General features: G+C 43.9%; 1 protein-coding gene across 1 annotated transcript; it reads left to right on the top strand.

Annotated features, from left to right (window-relative positions):
• The first annotated feature begins 1,089 nt into the window (after nucleotides 1-1,089).
• On the top strand, nucleotides 1,090-11,357 carry LOC110328634 (fas apoptotic inhibitory molecule 1-like). The gene is made up of 5 exons (XM_021208065.1): nucleotides 1,090-1,188; nucleotides 5,087-5,207; nucleotides 6,733-6,961; nucleotides 7,947-7,996; nucleotides 11,116-11,357. Exons 2-5 carry the CDS (start codon nucleotides 5,097-5,099, stop codon nucleotides 11,263-11,265), a joined length of 540 nt encoding a protein of 179 aa, XP_021063724.1. The 5' UTR covers nucleotides 1,090-1,188; nucleotides 5,087-5,096; the 3' UTR covers nucleotides 11,266-11,357.
• Nucleotides 11,358-18,180: the final 6,823 nt, after the last annotated feature.

Genomic DNA, 18,180 nt, shown 5'->3' with positions numbered 1-18,180 from the left:
CTGACTCTACCATGGGCAGACTGGTACCTCTGGAATTCTGAGCCCAAATCAACAATCCCTCCTGTAAGTTGTTTGAATCATTTTAGTCACTAATACATGCCCAAAATATTACTATAAGAGACTATGACATTCTGGTATATTTTTAAGTGATTTTTGTGTATCTGTTTGGGTTTTGTTGTTGTTGTTGTTGTTTTGTTTTTTTTTTAAACTAACCAACATAGCCACCTTACAAGAGCAATGAGTGGTCCCCAGAGAGTAGGCCCAACAACAGAATAGACACAGGCGAAGGGATTGAAGGCTTCTGGGGGCCCAGCAGATTTAAGGACCATGATCTGAATGCTGGGTTCTTTCAAATTTTTTTATGTTGAAACCTGACTTCCAACACAAGTGTTAAGAGGTGGAGCCTTTAGGAGGTAATTAGGTCACAGAGGTTCTGCCTTCAGGAACGGAATCAGTGTCTTTCTCAAAGAGATGTGACAGGGTCCATTTGCCTCTTCCACTGCGTGGAGGTTTTGGAAAAATATGCCCATCATTGAAATGAGTTTTGCCAAAGAGAAGATTCTCAAGGCAACCGTTTATGAAGATGGGAGAGCACATTTTACATCTGACTCCTGAGTGTATCCCGAGTCCACCCTAAGGAGTTTGGGTCTTAAAAGAAGTAAAGAATGAGCTCTGGAGTATTGCAAGTTTGAGGTCTGTCTGGGTTACAGCGTGAGTTTAAGGCCAATTTGGGCAATTTATTAGACATCGAACATCGGCCCAGCCTCCAGTATCACAAGGCAGAGAAGAGGAGAGGGATGCCAGAAAGTGGTTTTAGAGAACCAACATTACAAGCTGATTTACCTTCCACAGGCTTCAGAGCAGCAGGGGTCCTGGGGTTTTGTCCACCAAGTTCACCCCAGCAACGGAGCCAGGCACCCGAGAGGATGGCTCTTAGCAACGTTTGTTGTTGTGCATTGCTCACAGGGTGGGGACTTGATGATGTCGGGGGGTACAGGCTGAGGAAGGCCTGTTGGGAGAACAAAGGCGTCAGGTTAGACAGCTACAGGGGTAGGGCCAGGAACGCAAGGCCGCAGATCATAGACGCGCATGCTCCCAGAGCTTCCCGCCCCAAGCTTGCTGCAGGAGCAAAACTTTGCAATCTAAGGAATCAGACCCAATACGCTGCTTTGCAAGGTGGTTGCACAGGTAAGACCACAGCCCAGGTTGGGAAGCAGGGCTCAGCCTGAAGCCAACCATCTATGGTGGCCGCGCCCAGACATCGTCGTATCTGACCAGGCAACTTGCCTCTCTGTGGTTCCATGTTATACTACCTAAGAGACTCTAGCAATGGACATTAATGCTTTGACTATCCCTCTCTACAATACACCCACCAACGGACCCCATCCTTAGCTTCTGCTGGTCTGCTTCCTTTTCCCAAACAGTTCCTACTTTCATGCCTTGGTTGTGGTGGTGGTGGTAGTGGTGGTCTTGTTGGTGGGTTGTTTTTTTTTTTTTTTTTTTAGGTTCAACATGAAAGACAACATGGAACATCAGTGTTTCTGGGTGTGCTTTCTTTGCCTCTACATGTTGGTTTTCAGTTCTGTCCATTGTCCAGCAAACGGCATGATTGCATTCTTCTTCATGGATAAATAATACTCCATTGTGTTTATATTGCCTTCATTTTCTTTAGCCATTTATGTGTTAGTGGGCACTTAGGCATATTCCATATCTTGACTATTGTACAAACAAACATGGGTGTCTAGGTATTTCTAGCGCATGCTGAGTTAGATTCCTTCAAGTATATAATTATTATATAAATATAATTCATATGCATATGGTAATTTTATTTTTAGGGGTTTTTTAGGCACCTTGATACTGATTTCTGTGGTGCCTGTATTACCTTACATTCCCAAGAAAGGTTCCTACCAGCGTTTGTTGTTAGTTTCCTTTCTCTCTGTTCTCCTTCCACCCCTCTTTTCCTCCCTTCCTTTCTCCTCCCCCCTTCCCTCTCTTCCCCTCTCCCTCTCTCCCTTTCTCTCATCTATTCTCACCCTGTAGCCTGACTGGCTAGTGCTAGATGTAAAGGTATTCCCTACCATGCCTGGCCCCGTTAAACAGTTTTAGATCTTGTCTTTTGGTGATGTCCACTCCTTTCCCCTGCTATTGATCAGGTTATCTGTTCTTCTGGAATTTTTTATTGAAAGCCTAATATAGCCTGGATGGCAATCCTTCTTTGGGCAAAGTCCTGATAAGCAGGTCCCCGACTCTCTAAGCTGCCTCTTTCCTCTGCTGCATCACAAAACCTCGTTTGTCAGTTACTTTTTAAAAAAAAATTTTTTTTTTGTTTAGATTTCTTCATTATATTTTATGTCTGTGAGTCTTTAGCCTGTAAGTATGTCTGTGCACTCGTGTGCATGCCTGCATGTGTGTCTGTGCACTGCACTTTTGTGCATCCCACAGAAGTCAGAAGAGGGCATCAGATGACTGCGAGCCACCATGTGAGTGCTGGGAGCCAAATCTGGGTCCTCTACAAGAACAGCACATGCTCGTAGCTGCCTTCCGATGGGCGGCATTTCAGGCACACTCTGCATTTGTCTTCCTTCTTGAGTTCATCAAGGACCTACTCACTACACATTCAAGTCTACTTTTTGTTCAGATGTGGTAGCTCATGACTATAATCCCAGCATGTGGAGATGAGTCGGGGGATACCACATGATACCTTCTAGGGGGGACCTGAGCTATAGAGTGAGATGTTGTCTCAAAAAAAAAAAGTGGATATTACCCTGTCACTATCTTCAGACACACCAAAAAGGACATCAGATTCCATTACAGATGGTTGTGAGCCACCATGTGGTTGCTGGGAATTGAACTCAGGACCTCTGGAAGAGCTGTCAGTGCTCTTAACCGCTGAGCCATATCTCCAGCCCTTGCCTTGCCTCTTATTTCTAGTTTCATTCCATTGTGAGCTGATATAATAAAAAGAAATTACTTCAGTTTTGTTGTTTGTGTTAAGATTTGTGGCCTAAAAAAATGGTATTTTAAAGAAATTCTGTCTCCTGAGAAGAATATGTATTCTACAGATGTTAAATGAAATCAGCTATAGATGTCTCTAAAGTCCATTTTATCCATGATGCATTTTAACTCTGAAGGTTTATGCTTTTTAGTCTGGATGCTCTCTACACTGATGAGAGTTGTGTATACAAGTTGCCTGGTGTTGTTATATTTGTGTCTATCTGTCACCTTTATAATACTAGGGTGGAGGGACGCCTGATCCGTTAAGAACACTTGCTGCATTACGACAGGGACCAGAGCTCAGATCCTAAAACCCAGGTAACATACCAGGGCATCCGGCACATGCCTTTATCCCCAGCTCTAGGGCAACAGAGACAGGAGGATGACTGGGGTTTGCTGGTACCCAGTTCCACCCAGCAGCTGACTCGGACAGATGCAGAGACCCACAGCCAAACCTTGGATGGAGCTAAGGGACTCGTATGGAAGAGTTGGGGAAAGGATTGAGGGTCCCAATGGGGATAGGAACTCTACAGGAAAACCAACAGAGTCAACTAACCTGGACCCTTGGGGCTCTCAGAGACCGAACCACCAACCAAAGAGCATACACAGGCTGGACCTAGGACCACACACATATGTAGCAGATGTGCAGCTTTTTCTTCATGCAGGTCCTGAACAACTGGAGCAGGGATGTCCCTAAAGTTGTTACTTGTCTGTAGAATCCGTGAATCCATTCCCCTAACTCAGCTGTCTTGTCTGGCCTCAGTGGGAGAAGTGCCTACCCCTACAGAGATTCCATGTGCCAGGTGGGGGGATCCTGGGGGGGGGGTCTCCATTCTCAGAGAGAAAGGGGAGGAGTGATCAAGGAACCAGTAGGGGGGACAGTGATCAGCATGTAAAATGAATAAGAAAGAAGAAAGGAAGAAGGAAGGAAGGAAAGGAGGAAGGAAGGAAAGAAGGAAGGAAGGAAAGAAAAGAAAACACAAGATCCAAGTCCAAGGAGAGCCCCTGCCTCACAGGAACAGACAGGGACCGAACACACTTGACAGACAGCACGCACACCCCCACACACTTATGCACAGGAACCCACACATCTATCTACACACGCAAATGAATAAATCCTTTAAAAGCAATGAAGTGAAACAAAAAGTAAGGAAGGGAAATAATAAGACGAACACATAGAAGGCTGAGGAAACAGAAGGAAAAACAAAAACAGGATAGGCGGCTGGCATCTGTCACCCCAGCACCGAGGACGCTGAGGCCAGCCTACATGGTAGAGAGAGCCTTGCCTGAACACCTCTGGAGGTGAGTGAACCTCTCTCAAGCCAACACCCCGAAATGCTTGCTGGCATGCTCAAGGCCCTAATGAGTCGGTTGTTTTAATTATTGTTTTACAGGGGGAAGGGGAGTCTAAAATATATTTGAAATACATGCATTTAAAGCGGAGGCTGTTAGTTAAAAATAAAAATAAAAGAGGACAATTAACAACAGAGACTTCCTTCTAGTCATCTGTCACATCAGCCATCACAAAGCATACTGCTGCTGTCCAGCCAAATCCACTGGCAAGGACGATGTCTTTGTGTTGTGCTGTGGTTTGGTTTGATTTAGATAAGGTCTCACATGGCAATATCACAGAAAACAACCTTGAACTCCTGATACCCTCCTGCCTCTACCTTCCAAACTCTGGAATTGCAGGTGTGTGCCACCATGCCTGCCTGGGGCAGCATCTGGTGAAAATCGGTTCAAATAGACGATGACTTGAGGCGTTAAAGCTGACATTTATCAGGAAGGAATATGGCTGCGAGAAATTAAAGAACGCATGTATGTTGGGGTGTGTATTATGAAGCACATGTGGAACCCAGAGGATAATTCCATGGATCCATTTCTTTCCTTCCATACTTACAAGGGTCCCAAGATCAACCTTAGACTTGCAAACCCAGGCTTGCATCGTAAGTTGAAGCCAGCCTGGAACACATAGCACCCTATCTTTAAAAACAAAACTGATTATTTACATCTTGGGAGGATTAATTAATTAGTTATTCTGTTTTGGCCCATTTTAATGGCTTTGTTTCTGTTCCCTTTGCCCCCTATGTAGCCTGGGGAAAATGAAAAATGTTGCAGCTCTCTGGGATGTTATTTTAAGTGATGGAATCCACAAGGTTGAATTTGAACATGGAACCACATCAGGAAAACGAGTTGTGTACGTGGATGGGAAGGTAGGAAAACATAATGTGACTTTATAAAATATGCTACAGAGAAGTGCTCGCTCGCCCTCCCACCCTCCCACCTTGCCATCTCCCCTCCCCTCATAGGCCCTCTCTATGTAGCACTAGCTGTCCTGTAACTTGTTATATATAGACAGGGCTGGCCTCAAACTCACAGAGATCCTTCTGCCTCTGCCTCCCCTGGGTCTGGGACTAAAAGTGTGTGCCACTACACGCAGTGAAGCTCGCTTTCTTAAGCTTTTATTATTTACTTCTTATGTGTAAAGATGTTTCACCTAAGTGTGCAGGCACACCTCGTGCGTGCCTGGTACCCTCTGAAGACAGAATAAGGCATCAGATCTCCCCCGAGTCTGCAGTGACAGGCAATTGTGAGCTTTCATATGGGTCCTGGGGATTGAACCTGGGTCCTTTGGAAGAACAGCAAGTGCTCATAACCACTGAGCTATCTCTCCATCCCTGAAACTTGTTTTTGTCTTATCAGTGTAGTTTCTGCCAGGTCAGAGCGTTTTGTTGTCAATGGTTAGGATTTCTCACCTATTTATTTTTCCTGTATAAAGCAATCTAATGGCAGTTACAGAATACAAGACTATGGAACCTGGTATTTAAACTAAAACTGACTTTTTCGTTTCAGACAGGATTTCACTGTGTAGCCCTGGCTGGTCTGGAACTATGTAGACAAGCTGGCCTTAAACTTACAGAAACCCACTTCCATCTTTCTCCCCAAGTGCTGGATTAAAGCCATGTGCCACCACTCCCAGCAAATGATTTTTTTAAACCTTTATATTATGAATTCATAAAGTAAAATAACATTGGCTTTTAATCTGTTTTATTCTTTATTCTATTGCTGTGAAGAGACACCATGACCAAGGCAACACTTACAAAAGAGAACGTTTAGCTAGAACTTGCTTACAGTTTCTCAAGTTTAGTTTATTATCAGCATGATGGGCAGCCTGGCATCAGGCATGGCAGGAGTGGTGCTCGAGATGTAGTTGAGAGTCAGATCCTGATCTATGGGTAGCAGGAAGACTGGGCCTGGTGTGGGCTTTTTTCTTTTTTCTTTTTTTAAGATTTATTTATTTATTTTATGTATGAATACACTGTAGCTGTCTTCAGACACACCTGAAGAGGGCATCAGATACCATTATAGATGGTGGTGAGCCACCATGTGATTGCTGGGAATGGAACTCAGAACCTCTGGAAGAGCAGTCAGTGCTCTTAACTTCTGATCCATCGCTTCAGCCCCATGGTGTAGGCTTTTGAAACCTTAAAGCCTGCCTCCAGTGACACACTTTCTCCAACAAGGCCACACCCACTCCCAAAGGCCACACCCCCTAATCCTTACAATCTTTTCAAATAGTTCCATTCCCTGGTGACTAAGCGTTCAAACATATGAGCCTATGAGAGTCACTCTGAAGAGACCGCCTCAATCACCTTGAAGGTCTTATCATTTCTCAAATGTTAAATATTAAAAGTCCCTTCCTTTGCATGTGTTAATCTGTTCTATTTCATCATCTAGGAAGTGATAAGAAGAGAGTGGATGTTCCCGTTAGTGGGCAAAGAAACCTTCTGTGTTGGAGTTGCAAAAACCAAAGCCACCATACGTATAGTTTCTGGCAAAGGTTGTGGTTTTAATTACACTCTGGAAATTGATGGGAAAAGCTTTAGGAAATTCGTGGAGAACAGATCTAAAACTACCAACACATGGGTACTGCACTTGGATGACAAGGACTTTAGAATTGTTTTGGGTAAGTCGGGGTTGTTTCTGTGGAATGATTTAGGTTTGTCTTATATATTAAAAATGCAATCCCCATGCTATCTTTCTCCATCTCTTTATAAAAGAGAATTTAAATTTTGGAAGAATCACAAGAAGCACACAGAGAGATAAACACAAACACATAAACGCAATCAATAAACACACAAAATTGGAAATGATAACATACAAGCAAAAGATCAGTAAGATCTTTTTTAAAGCCTAGAAAAAGCAATACGAGACAAAGAAAATAATAATCTACAAAAACACCACTGAGTGTGTTTTGTCGGTCATCTGCTGGGTGTGAGGTCCACCCTTAGTGTGGTTTACATACCCAGGGAGTCTCCTTTGGAGAAAACTGATATTTTTCTTTGCAAGCAGCTGTCGGTGGGAGATTGTTTCTCGGTTAGGGATGGGAGACTGTATTCCACTTGCCCCTCTGTAACCCCATCTAGCTTGAACTTGTGCAGGCCATATTAGAGTTTATAGTGGCGATTTGATTACCCTCTCCATAGAGGTAAGTGGAAAATTTGAATAAGACAGAGATCGCAAGCACCGTATGTTTCTCATGCGGCTCTGTGGGCAGACCATCACTCAACCCACAAGACTTTTGGTTGGTTTTGTTTGCCAGGAGAACAATAAACATGAAAAGTTTTATTTCGCTCATTGTTTAACAAGGAAGGATATTTAGGACCAGTTCAAAGGGGAATTTTAAAACAAAGCATAGAGCTGAAGCTGTAGCCAGGGGTCCAGCACCTGGCAGGTATGTAAAAACCTTGGAGTTTCAGGCCACGTTTTTATTTGATGTAGAATTGTTCCAGGGGAATCTGGCACCCTCTTCTGGCCTCTGTGGGCACCTGGCACACATGTAGTACACAGACATATATGCAAGCAAAACACTCCTACACAAATTAAAACACATGTAAAAAGTTAACTTCGAGTAATAGAATTATAATGCTTCAATATTGTTGCTTTTACAGAAAAAAACACTATGGATGTGTGGTGTAACGGTAAAATAATAGAGACAGCGGTAAGTTATTTATTGTTATTCCTGTCATTAATGATTCCTAGCACTGCACATGTTATAAGTGACCGAATGTTACTGCATTTTCTTATTTTAGTACTTTCTCTTTTTTTGGAGCTAACCTCAAACTCAATCCTCTTGCCTCAACCTCCTCATCATTGGGGTTGCAAGTGTTGAACTACCACAACCAAGTTCTAATTCTGTACTTTAAAAGTTAACCAAGGGAATCATAGCAAAACCAAAAGGCAGAACAATAATTTTTTTTAAAGATTTATTTATTTATTTTATATGAGTACACTGTAGCTGTCTTCAGACACACCAGAAGAGGGCATCAGATCCCATTACAGATGATTGTGAGCCACCATGTGGTTGCTGGGAATTGAACTCAGGACCTCTGGAAGAGCAGTGCTCTTAACCACTGAGCCATCTCTCCAGCCCCAGTAATAATTTTTTTACACCAAGTTCTGAAAGTCTTTGCCAGACAGTCCCTGGGGCAGTGAAAGTTTGCAATCAATCTGTGGGCTGAGTTGGCACAGCCACACACTCTACCTTGCCTCTTCCTGCTAGGCTTTCTTACTGAGAAGTGCTCACATTTAACAGTTCCTCCTCCAATCCTGTTTGTTCCTCTAGAAATCTCATGCCCCACCCTCACGCCCCCCCCCATTCTGATGATATACAAATTCTAGCTTTCCATCCTCTAAGCTGCAATGCTACTAACCTCAGATCACACTTAGGTAGGAAGGTGTGGCCCATATTCTCAAAGCACATGGTATATTCCTAAAAATGCGGTGTTTTTGTTTTTATTTATTATTTTTGTTTGTTTTTGAGACAAGGTATCTCTGTGTAGGTCTAGCTGTCCTAGAACTCACTCTGTAGACCAGGCTGGCCTCGAACTCACAGAGATTTGAGTAGCACTTTCTCGCTCTTTCTCTCTCTTTCTTTCTCATTAAAGAAGTAGTAATGCACCCAGAGTCAGATGACTTGGAGGTAGACACAAAGGCCAGGAGAGCAGTGTTGTCAAGGCAGAAGAAAGGAGGCTCCTCATTTATGGAAGCCAGCCAGGCTCCACTGTCCTCGGCTCTGCTGGCATCCATGTGGCCTGGAGAGAAATGTCTATAGCAGTGACTAAAGCTGCCCATAGACACTCTGCTCCTGCGGAAGTTCACAGAGCTCTTCAGGCCCACACAGCCCCGTGTAGAAGGGCAATCTGTACCATGCATGTGGTCAGGTACCTGTGGGCCTAGCACCAAGCCTGGTGCTTCTCCCCTTCGCTTCTCCTGGAAGCCTCTCGATTTTCTTGTTTTCTGACATAGTTTTTTTTTTTTTTTCTACCCTCTAAGGCCTTTTCAATCTTCCTAATTTTGTGACCCTTTTAATACAGTTCCTTATGTCATGGTGACTCCCTAACCATAAAGTTGGTTTTGTTGCTACTCCATCACTGTAATGTTGCTACTGTTGTGTGTAATAATGTAAGTGTGTGTGCTTCCTGATGGTCTTAGGCAACCCCTATGAAAGGTTGTTCAACAACAACAAAAAAAAGCTGGGCATCGTGGCGCACACCTTTAATCCCAGCAGAGGCAGAGGCAGGCAGATTTCTGAGTTCGAGGCCAGCCTGGTCTACAAAGTGAATTCCAGGATAGCCAAGGCTACACAGAGAAGCCCTGTCTTGAAAAACCAAAAAAAAAAAAAAAGTTTGTTCAACCTCCAAGGGGGTCGAGACCCACAGGTTGAGAACCTCCACTCAAGGCTCTCTTCCTCTGGAATTTTCCGTTTTCATTTTCTTTTTGTAGATGAGTGCTGTTCAGTAGAAATAGAATGTGAACCATGAATACCAACTCTCATTGTGATTTTAACTTTTTTTTTAGCAGGCATGCTAAAAAATTAGTTTATTAATTTTAATATCCTTAATTTAAATCAGTTTATCAAGACTGTTAAATCAGCCGGGTGTGGTGGCGCACACCTTTAATCCCAGCACTCAGGAGGCAGAGGCAGGCAGATTTCTGAGTTCGAGGTCAGCCTGGTCTACAAAGTGAGTTCCAGGACAGCCAGGGCTACACAGAGAAACCCTGTCTCAAAAAAAAACAAAAAACAAAAAACAAAAACAAAACTGTTAAGCCAAGGATGGAGGCTCATACATTTGGTTGGGAGAATGCTGGAGAGCTTGGGGTAGGAGGATTACTGCCTGGGCCACAGAATAAGACCCTATTTCAAAAAAGCAGAAGGAAGGAGTTATAATTTATCATGCAATCAATAGCGGAAGTTAACAGTGAGTTATATACATTATTAGCAGGTCCACACTAGGTTGCAGATTAGATATTTTAAATGTCTGATGTAAATTTCATTTCTAAGAAGACACATATCAAGGGCTCAGTAGAACTAGTGATGTCTAGTTTTAGTTACTAAGTGTATGTTATTATAAATTACTTTATACCCCAATGGAAGTAGAATTTTGAACTGGTTGGGAGTACTTTCCTTGCAGAGTGGCATATTCAAGTCATCTGCCTCAATTTTCTCATCTGTAAAGTGGGCATAATAAGAGTACTTCTACCATGGTCATTGTAAAGATGAAATTAAGAAGGCAGAGGTGGAGCTGGAGAGATGGCTCACCGGTTAAGAGAAAATGCCTGCTCTTCCAGAGGTCCTGAGTTCAATTCCCAGCATTTAGATGGTGGCTCATAACCATCTATAATGTGATCTAATGCCCTCTTCTGGCATGCAGGTATATAGGCAGATAGAGAACTCGTATACAATAAATAAATAAACCATTAAAAAATGGTAAATAAGTAAAAAAAAAAAAAAGTAAATAAGAAAGAAAGAAGAGGCAAGAGGATCAGAGATGAAGGTCAGTCTGTGCTACACGGCAAGTTCTGGCTTACCCTAAACTTGGCTACAGAGGAATATCCTGTTTCAAAAATCAAAACAATTACTGATCATGAGGAAAGAAACTTTTAACTTATAACAGAAGCGTAAAAGCATGTATACACAAACTTTAAACTCTGAGTCTGCAATGCTTCACATTTTACCCATGTACTATTGCGTTATGCCACGAGTGCTTTAAGATGATGTCACTGCTCGGACAAAGAGCTTTCTGCACCCTGACACTTCCTCCTTCGCTGCTGTCCTAGGGCGAGTTTGTAGATGACGGGACTGAGACCCACTTCAGCGTTGGGGACCACAGCTGTTACATAAAAGCCGTGAGCAGCGGGAAGAAGAGAGAAGGGATTATCCATACCCTCATTGTGGATAACAGGGAAATCCCAGAGCTCACTCAGTGACACCTTCTTACTGAGTTCTGAGCTGAAGATGTGACCTCAGAACTTGCTGATGACTGTGGCAATTAAATGTGCTCAATGTGTGCTTATCAGTAGATTTAGTCTGCAGTGTTTTTATTTTTATCTTTTGTTACTTGAAACTGTAATATTCCAATGGTCGGGGGAAAGTCATGTGGAATCTTAAAAGTTACACTTTAATTTTTTTTATTTATATCTTATTTCTGTACGCTCTTGCATGCCACAATGAATACAGAGAAGTCAGAGCAGCATTCTAGAGCTGGCTCCTCCACCACTGCAGGGTCTGAGGACTGAATTTAGGTTGTCAGGCTTGGCAGCAAGCTCCCACGGAGCCAGCTTGCTTGCCCCATAATTCATTTTGTAAAGGATGTAAAAATGTTTTAAATTGAAATTGAAAATAATATAGAGACCCAAATCAAGAACATGGCAGAACCATACATTCCACTGCAGTACATACTCAAAATAAAATGTCTGCTGTTTCTTGGTGTTCCTATAAATGAACACATCTTCATACTTTTTCTTTTCCTCCTGTGCAGATAGGCTGCCTCTACGTTGAAGCAGGTGGTTCATAATGATAACAAACATTTTTTTTCTGTCTGAAAACATCAAATAATGTCACATAACAATGTAATTAAAATGCATTTCTAAAGCTGCCTTTATTTTATTCAGTTAATACCACGATGACAAAAATACAAGAAGGAAAAATGGCAAATCTGTTTATACCCTTTAAGTTACCTTTCCTGGGGGAAAGCAAAGAGAGAGCCATTTGCCTGAGGTAGCCGTTTACCTGAGGTAGCATACCAACAGACCAAGGGAATGACTCTATCACACCAAGTTCAGCCTAAGGAGCCTGAGAGTTTACTGATGGTATCTGCAGGGTGGGGTGACTCCAAAGTCTCATCACTGACACCCTGCCTCCCTAGCAAACCTGCCACTTCCTCTGCTCTCGCCCCTGAGAGCACAGGAAAGCCAAAGACAAACATGGCTGAAATGTCAGCCGAGGGTCTTCTGAGGGTCAACCACCCCAATACCGCTGCCATAGTCCCGGCTCTCACCGCTTGTATCAACTTCATCACCATGACTTCCAACCAAGAGATTCTGTTGGTGACCACAGCCACTTGGCTTCACAGTTGCCATGCCATACATAGCTTTACTGTGAAAACCCCAGACTACAACAGTCCGGAGGCATCTTCAGGTGGGGTGTCCCTGTGACAGAGTGGAGTGCCCCCCCCACCAGGCAAACTCATGAAGAGGCAGCACGGTAAGTGCCCAGTGTGGTTTGTTTCCCTACTGATCTTTGCAAGTCTTTCAGGTACTTGGGAGCTGACACAGGGTGCTTGCTCCTGTGTCTGCTCCCAGGAGAAAAGATCTTTACAGAGAGAGCAGTCCCATGGTGCTCTTGGTCACACACTTAGGAGTTTCAGAAGAGCAGTAAAGATTACTGCCAGGCATAACACTGGCTGTACGCAGACAAGTGAACAGTAGAAATTAATTACTCTGCTGGGTGTGGTTGGCACATACCATTAATCCCAGCCCTCGGGAGGCAGAGTGAGTGGATCTCTTGAGTTCGAGGCCAGCCTGGTCTACCGAGCAAGTTCCAGGATAGCCAGAGGTACACAGAGAAATCCTGTCCTCAAAACAAAACAAAACAAAGCAAAGCCCAACAAAACAAAACAAAACCAAAAAAGGAGTTAATTAGTCTTCCACCAAGAAGCTTCCATAAGAGCACGTGACCTGTCCAGAGATATGTTGAACTCTGCAGAGCTTTGTGTGAGAACCCAGACCGGGACGGAGTGAACTTCAACACACCCCCTTTGTACTGCCTTTGTTTTGCTAGGGTGAAGAATCCCTGCCTCTTGCTAAGCAGGTTATTTTCATTGCCCTCTGTTCCCAATTTCATACTCAAGCACTGCAAATTTTTTTAAGTGGAATCTGTGGAATTAGATGTAAGGGGTTTTGGGCTTTTTTTTTTTAATGATTCCTGTACCAATTTTTAAAATCTTTCATAGCCTAATATGTTTTTTAAACAATTTATGTGGCTCAAATAAACCACCCTCTGCCTGTGAAAATCATATACAGAACACGAGATTCCATAGAAACAATTCAACCGGTGCAGCCTTAAACAATTTAGATAGGGATTTAAGGAGTAGGATCACAGCCAGACATGGTGGCACCCACCTTTGAAGATGGAACTTAGGGAGCAGAGGAGAAGTGGGTCTCGGTGAGTTTGAAGCCAGTCTAGTTTAGATAACAAGCTCTAGGCCAGTCAAGGCGCTACATAGTGAGACTTTTGTCTCAAAAACAAAGTAGGTGGCAGAGGAGGAGAAGACAGTAAAAGAAGACAAAGACAAAAATGAAGAAGATTAAAAAGAAAGGGGGTGGGGAGGTGATGGGGAATTACACTCAAGGATGTGGGGAACCAAATGAAAACAGCATAATGACATACATGTAAAAATGCCAGAATAAAACCCAGTACTTTGTATGCTAATTAAAAAGAAAACCATTCAGCCGGACATGATGGTGCATTTCTCTAATCCCAGCACCCAGGAGGCAGAGGCACTCAGATCTCTAAGTCCCAGGCCAGCCTGGTTCACAAAGTGAGTCTAGGACAGCCAGGGCTCTTACAATAGAGAAACTCTGTCTCAAAGATTTCAGTTAGCTACTCTGGCCACATTCCAGGTACTCAGAGTCACCTGTGGCCAATGGCTATTGCTATAGATGTAGACACAGACTGTTCACTGTCACTCCAAGTTCTGCTGGACAACACTTATCCAGACATTGCCTCAGGCTTTGGGAGCCTAGTAGTAGCCTAGGAAGAGTTGAATCTCAGGGCGTCCAAAAATATCACCCACCCCCTCTAATGCTTTATGAGGACCTGACATAGTTCCAAGAGAAACTGGGCAGACATGAGGCAGACACAAGTTCCAACACCAGGGAAGAGGAACTCAGGGTCAGGAGACATGTGAGGAGGATGACTTGGCCAGGTCTAAGACAAGGAACCAGCAGACCTGGTGACAAGGGGACCCATGAAGAGCCTTTACCTCCAGCTTTCTTTACTATCGTTTAATGTCTTTACAACTGTCAGCTCAAAATCCCTTTACCAACTCCCCCATTCTCTTTCTCTCGTGGTATGTGTGTGTGTGTGTGTGTGTGTGTGTGTGTGTGTGTGTGAGTAGCCAGACCATGATATCATGATATCATGCATACAAAAACAAGCACTTATATAACAGCAACTATTATATTCCCAGTCCCTACCAAAACTTTTGCATGTGACAAAGTCTCATCACTCCCCAAGATGACCCAGAATTCTTGAAACACCAACCTCTGCCTCCTCAGGACTGGGATTCCATTCCATAGGTCAAGTTAACACTTGTGTCAAAACACTCATAAAAATAACCAGGGCTGTAGAGATGGCTCAGTTACTAAAACCTTTTGCTTTGCATCATTCATAAGGACAGTGTTCAATCCCCAAGAACTCATAATCTCATTCATATCTTTTTTTTTTCATCCAATCAGTTCTGTTCCTTTAAGAAACATACCATACACTGACATTTCTATATATGGAATATATACTATTAGGCTATTTCATAGGATGTAGCCTGGGTAGTCTAGCAACAGCTGCCTGTGGAAAGGCACAGAGTTCCATGGTTATTTGTCCACAAAGCTGAGTGTGGAAGCTTCCCTGATCAGCACCAGAGTTCTGGGGGATTCCTGGAGAGTTGCAGGTTTTCAGTCTGTATTGGGATCCTAAAGAATCTGGATCATAATACTGGCCACAGAAACAAGATAGATAAACTTGCCAGAGCAAGTGAGAGCAAGCAAGCCAAAAGCAAGTTTCTTCCATGTCCTTCTTGTATGTGAGATGCCACCAGAGGATGTGGCCCAGATTTTGGATGGGTCTTCCTGCTTCAAATAGCCTAACTAAGAAATCCTTCATTGCTAGGTGGTAGTGGCACACACCTTTAATCACAGCACTTAGGGGGCAGAGGCAGGCAGATCTCTGTGAGTTTGAGGCCAGCCTGGTCTTCAGAGTTTCCAGAACAGGCAAGGCTACATAGTGAGACCCAGCCTTAAGATCCCAAGGGGGTCAGGGGGAGGGAGGGAGGGAAGGAGAGGGAGAGGGGGAGAGGGAGAGGGAGAGGGAGAGGGAGAGGGAGGGGGAGGGGGAGAGGGAGAGGGAGAGGGAGAGGGAGACAGACAGACAGACAGACAGACAGACAGACAGACAGTGACAGTCCTGCACAGCTTGGGTTTTATTGCGTCTAGATGTAGTCAAGTTGACAACTAAAATTAGCCCTCATAGTTAGTGTGCTGGTACATTTGAAATCCCAGTGCTGGAAAGATGGAGACAGGAGTTTCCCTGGGGCTCCTAAGCCAGCTAGTCTAACCTAATTGATGAGCCCCAGGGCAATGAGAGATGCGATCTCCAGGGAGGCAGACAGTGTTCCTGGGGATGGCGCCTGAGCTTGTCTTCTGGCCTCTATACACAGGCACACACGCATGCTCACACTTGACCATGAACACTCACATTCCCTCTTACACAGTAAAAACATCTTTATTTAACAAGCTAAGCATGTGCCGGTACTCCAGAGGTGGAGGCAGAAGGATCAGGTGTTAGAATGTATCCTTGGTTATATATTAAATTTAAGGACAACCCAGGCTACAAGTGAACCTGTCTCAAGCAAATTTACTAAGAAATCCAACCGCTATTCCCTCTGCTCCACTGCCCCTGGAAGCCAGGAGAAGAACAAAGTCCAACCCTGAGGGACGCTAAACTTAGCTGCATTTGTTTTCAGGTCTTTTCATGTTGTGATTTGGTTTCATTTTCCCTTTAATGGCCGTATTCTTATCTGGTTCAAAAACGTTTTAGATTGCATCCAAAACAACAATTTAAAATTTTTGTGTGTGTTGAACTCTAGCCTGTGGTATTTTTTTTTTCATCCATCTTATACAACCCTGAACACACCAGGATGGTTTGGTTCTGCCTTCCTGCGATCACACTGTGAGAAGGTAGTTTTGATTTAGCTGGTGAGTCATGTTTCAGATTTGTTTTTAATGGAAAGCTGCATGTTCGTGTGGAAGCAGTGTATATGAGGTCTGAAGTCTGCCACAGTGTGAACTCAAAGATAATGAAAAGTGTAGACGCGCTGTACAAAACCCTCAGCAGTCAAGTTGTCTAATCCCAGCCCTTGAGGGGGCCCGAAAGCAGAGGAATTGTTGCTACCTAGTGAGATCTAACCTCAAAACACCCACAGCAACAAAAACGACTAGTTTCCAAAATGATCGATGACCTCAAAGAAGATTAAAACACCCAGTTGACAGCTTGGAATGTGGCTCAGTTGGTTAAATGCTTGCCTACTGTGCACAAGGCTCTAGTTTTCAATCCTCAGCACCACCATAAAATAGAGGGAAAAATTTTTTTTTTAAAAAGTGTGTATGGAGCTGGAGAGGCAGCTCAGTGGTTAACAGCTGCTCTTCCAGAGGACCTGGGTTCAATTCCTAGCACCCACAACTCTCTATAAATCCAGTTGCAGGAGATCTGACACCCTCACACAGACAGACCTAAATGCAGGCAAAATACCAATGCACATAAAATAATAAGTCATTTTTTAAAAGTGTATGATGCATTATATGCCTATAATCTAGGCCTCAGAGGGTGACAGCAAGAGATTCATAAGTCCAGTGTCACCCTTGACTACATAAGGAGTCCAAGGGTTGTCAAAAAGCAAACAATACAACTAAATGAAGTAAGGAAGTCAATAAAGTAGATGATAAAATCAGCAACACGGATGAGAATTTCAGTGGCATGAACAAAATATTACAAGAAAATTCATATCTTGAAAAGAATAATGTTTGGGGAGAGAAAACTTTTATCGAGTAAAAGCAAAGTGGTAAACATCACCAGTGGGCTAGACCAAGCAGAGGCCAGCATCACCAGTGGGCTAGACCAAGCAGAGGCCAGCATCACCAGTGGGCTAGACGAGGCAGAGGCCAGCATCACCAGTGGGCACAACAAGCAAAGGCCAGCATCACCAGTGGGCACAACAAGCAGAGGCCAGCATCACCAGTGGGCTAGACCAAGCAGAGGCCAGCATCACCAGTGGGCACAACAAGCAGAGGCCAGCATCACCAGTAGGCTAGACCAAACAGAAACCAGCATCACTAGTGGGCTAGATCAAGCAGAGGCCAGCATCACCAGTGGGCTAGACCAAGCAGAGGCCAGCATCACCAGTGGGCTAGACCAAGCAGAGGCCAGCATCACCAGTGGGCTAGACCAAGCAGAGGCCAGCATCACCAGTGGGCACAACAAGCAGAAACCAGCATCACCAGTGGGCCCAACAAGCAGAAACCAGCATCACCAGTGGGCCCAACATGCAGAGGCCAGCATCACCAGTGGGATAGACCAAGCAGAAACCAGCATCACCAGTGGGCACAACAAGCAGAGGCCAGCATCACCAGTGGGATAGACCAAGCAGAGGCCAGCATCACCAGTGGGATAGACCAAGCAGAGGACTGCAGATTTGAGCTGGAGGATTAAAACGGAGAAAATATTACATTGAGACAAAGCCCAGGGAAAAGTAAACAAGTATGAACATGTCTTTCAAAACCCTGAGGACAGGCTGGAGAGATGGCTCAGCAGGTAAGAGCACCGACTACTCTTCCAGAGGTCCTGAGTTCAATTCCCAGCAACCACATGGTGGTTCACAACCATATGTAATGTGGTCTGATGCCCTCTTCTGGTGTGTCTGAAGAGAGCAATGGTGGTGTACTCATATGTATAAAATAAATAAATATTTTTTAAAAACCAAAAACAACAAACAAACAAACAAACAAAAATCCCCTGAGGACATGGTCAAAAGACTAAATAAACCTAAGAACCCATGGGGTACAAGAGGTGCT

Source organism: Mus pahari, chromosome 10 (genome assembly GCF_900095145.1).
Source record: "Mus pahari chromosome 10, PAHARI_EIJ_v1.1, whole genome shotgun sequence".
In the NCBI taxonomy this organism is placed as follows: Eukaryota; Metazoa; Chordata; class Mammalia; order Rodentia; family Muridae; genus Mus; species Mus pahari.
This window is presented reverse-complemented; position numbering and strand designations above follow the sequence as displayed.

Bases quoted from the DNA above. Each gene is read 5' to 3' on its own strand.
- LOC110328634 (XM_021208065.1), top strand. From the start codon at position 5,097: ATGAAAAATGTTGCAGCTCTCTGGGATGTTATTTTAAGTGATGGAATC. The intron at 6,962-7,946 runs GTAAGTCGGGGT...TTGCTTTTACAG, and splicing joins GGACTTTAGAATTGTTTTGG to AAAAAAACACTATGGATGTG. The intron at 7,997-11,115 runs GTAAGTTATTTA...CTGCTGTCCTAG, and splicing joins GTAAAATAATAGAGACAGCG to GGCGAGTTTGTAGATGACGG.